Source organism: Punica granatum, chromosome 3 (assembly GCF_007655135.1).
Source record: "Punica granatum isolate Tunisia-2019 chromosome 3, ASM765513v2, whole genome shotgun sequence".
NCBI lineage: Eukaryota > Viridiplantae > Streptophyta > Magnoliopsida > Myrtales > Lythraceae > Punica > Punica granatum.
Window position 1 is genome coordinate 18,879,047 of NC_045129.1, and position 3,026 is coordinate 18,882,072.

At 43.8% G+C, this 3,026-nt stretch overlaps 1 protein-coding gene across 1 annotated transcript; it reads left to right on the forward strand.

Moving 5' to 3' along the window:
- The first annotated feature begins 268 nt into the window (after positions 1-268).
- On the forward strand, positions 269-1,843 carry LOC116200445. Its single transcript, XM_031531292.1, has 3 exons — positions 269-742; positions 834-1,162; positions 1,672-1,843. Exons 1-3 carry the CDS (start codon positions 428-430, stop codon positions 1,841-1,843), a joined length of 816 nt encoding a protein of 271 aa, XP_031387152.1. The 5' UTR covers positions 269-427.
- The last annotated feature ends 1,183 nt before the right edge of the window (positions 1,844-3,026 follow it).

Consider the following 3,026-nt stretch of genomic DNA (forward strand, 5'->3'; position numbering starts at 1 on the left):
CTAGCAGCAGTGTTACCTTGAGTATCAGCTAGTAACACTACTTGAGTAGTGCTGCTGATACTTTCAGATTTCGAGACGATGCAATCTTATGATTTGCAGAACATGTTATTTACCTGAACTGCGAAAATTTCACCTTATTCAGAGGCATAGCTGTAAGCACAGTAATAGCTACTTACTGTGCTTACAGATAACATATTATAGACTTGCCTGTTCTCTCGCATTAATTAGTCCTAATGTTAGCTGATCCTGTTGCGAACATCGATTGTTGCCTGCGAGTTGCTTCTATGTATGATTTTGGGTTCCTCATCTGTACGATAGTTCTTTGTTGTGCCTTGCTTGTATGACTGATTTTTGGTGCATCGCCTCTATGTGGATATGTTCCTTGTTAACCTTGATTGTTGTATGTGCTTGATAAGTTCTCTCTGAGATGGCTCCCAAGGGTGAAGGTATAGTTGAGTGGACTGACCAGCTCGAGGAAGCTTTAATCGAAATCATGGTTGATAAGTTCCAAAGGACGCACACATCTTCTTGGAAATGGAAGAACTGGGAACAGATGAATACAGAACTGGAACAGAAATTTCCTGGTGTGACTCTTGGCGCGGACAAGTTGAGGGCAAAATCACGGCGGATGAAGAGTCAGTACAGTCAGTTCACAGAGCTCATTCAGCACACTAGAGTAGGTTGGGATGAGCAGACCAACACTGTCAAGGCGAGTCCTGATATTTGGGACAAGTTTATCAGGGTACAATAACGATAAATCTTCACATTGGCATTCTTTTTTTTTTTTGCAGTGTTGTCATTTTTAAGTACATTTGCTCGCGACTAACATGCAGAGGCACAGCAACTTCAAGATTTTCCGGGCAAAAGGCTGCAAGCATTATGAAGCCCTTCATCTGTTGTACAGATCTGCTACAGCAACAGGTGGTCTACGAATTTCTTCCACTGAGCCACCTAAGAGCCCTCGATCTTATGCACGGATGGAAGAGCAGTTTCTAGCAGGCCGCAACAGCCGTGGGAAAGAACCTATCGATCTTGAAGAGGGATCCGGCGACAGTGATGACGCGGCTCGTGAGCTTGATGACCCTGTCGTTACAGGGTCCAGGCGTCGCGTCAGGAAGAGAGGTTCGAACACGAACTCGCAGATGCAGGAGCTGATCGACTTGTACCGGGAAAGTATGAACAGAAAGGACAAAGGCAAAATATCTACTTAGCCAGATTCAAAGAAGAGCAAGTCCGTGACGAGCCCCGAGAAACCAGAGAAGCACAGCATCGAGGAAGCCGTTGATGTGCTTAACGAAATGCGGGGAACAATTTCAATGAATGAGTATTTTGCTAGTCTCGGCCGTATTACTGAGGATGAGCGTTGGCGTCGTGCGTTTGTGCGCATGTTCAATGAAGCTCGGCGCGAATGGTTACGACGCCTAGTTGCAAGTTGAAGGGCCGAACGCTCCCCTTCTAACACTGCGTTTGTTATATACTTGTCTACTTTCAATTTATGACTGCATTCTCGAAACATTTTGTATTTGCTGTGTTTTAACCTGCTTGACTAATTGCTTTGTCAGAATCTCTGTTATGTGTCCCTATATACTTCCTATTTATGTTACAGTCATTCGTGCATTATTCCTTTCTGCAAATAGCTTTTATAATATGTTCCGTTGTTTGTCGCTATAGTCCATCAACTTTACCGGAAGACACAATGACAACCACCGGAAACTCAGCACCATATGATGATGACTCAAGTGATGACGACGACTACAACCCACTAGATTTGGCTGTCCTTCTGTCTGTACAGGCAGCAGCATCTGAACATGTCCCCCGTAGACGGCCATGTAGAACTTCATGACTAAGAGGCAGAGAGTACATTCACGAAGTGCTATCTAATGACACACGGTGTTTTGAGAATTTCAGGATGGAGCCTCACCTATTTCATAATTTGTGCGACACATTAAGAGAAAACCGTAACATTCAAAATACTGGGCATGGTATGACCGTCGAGGAGATGCTCGGAATGTTCTTGCTCGTAGTTGCACATAGTACTCGACTATCTGTTGTTGCCGAACGCTTCCAGCATTCCAAGGAGACTGTCAGCCGTGTATTCAATTTAATACTTGAAGGAATGCAATCCTTGGTGGCAACGTACGTAAGACCTAGGAACGTGGAGGAGCAACCCGAATTTCGGAGGTGCCGACAGTGGTACCCATTCTTTAGGGTAATCAGAATCTCTCATACGAAAATCATGTCCATTCTGTTATTACATGCACTACAAAATGTTACCTGAATTTTATTATTATTGCAGCACTACATCGGGGCAATGGATGGAACACATGTTCTTGCTATCATGCCAGCTTCGGTGAGAGGCGCGTATCGCGATCGAAATGGTGACATTATGCAAAATGTTCTTGCTATCTGTTCACATCAAATGATCTTCACTTATGTCATGTCCGGATGGGAGGGTTCAGCACACGACTCAAGAATACTTTCAGATGCCGCAACGTTACCTGAATTTCCCGCACCACGAGGTGGTAAGTTGTTCTACCTCAGATACCCCGTTGTTTTGTCGAGTTCTATTGCATTTCGATAAAAAGTGTTGCAACTACATATATATTGTTTGTACATGTGTGCATGCAGAACAATATTATGTAGTTGATGCGGGCTTCCAAAATATTATTGGATATTTGGCACCTTACAAAGGCCAACGGTATCACCGCAGTGACTTTAATAATGACAATCCTCCAACGACGAAGGAGGAGCTGTTTAATCAGCGGCACGCATCCGTTCGTAATGTAATAGAACGGTGCTTCGGTGTTTTGAAGAATAGATTTGCAATACTGCGAAGAATGTCGAACTTCAGACCGGTTCGGCAAGTTCTAATTGCGCAGGTCTGCTTTATGTTGCATAATTTTATTCGTATCAATAATTATCAGGATAGATTATTTGCGGAGTATGGTGATGCATGGCAATATTACGATGAATTCCGCAACCCTCCTCACCAAAATGGAGTCCGAAATGATGTGGACATGAGAAGT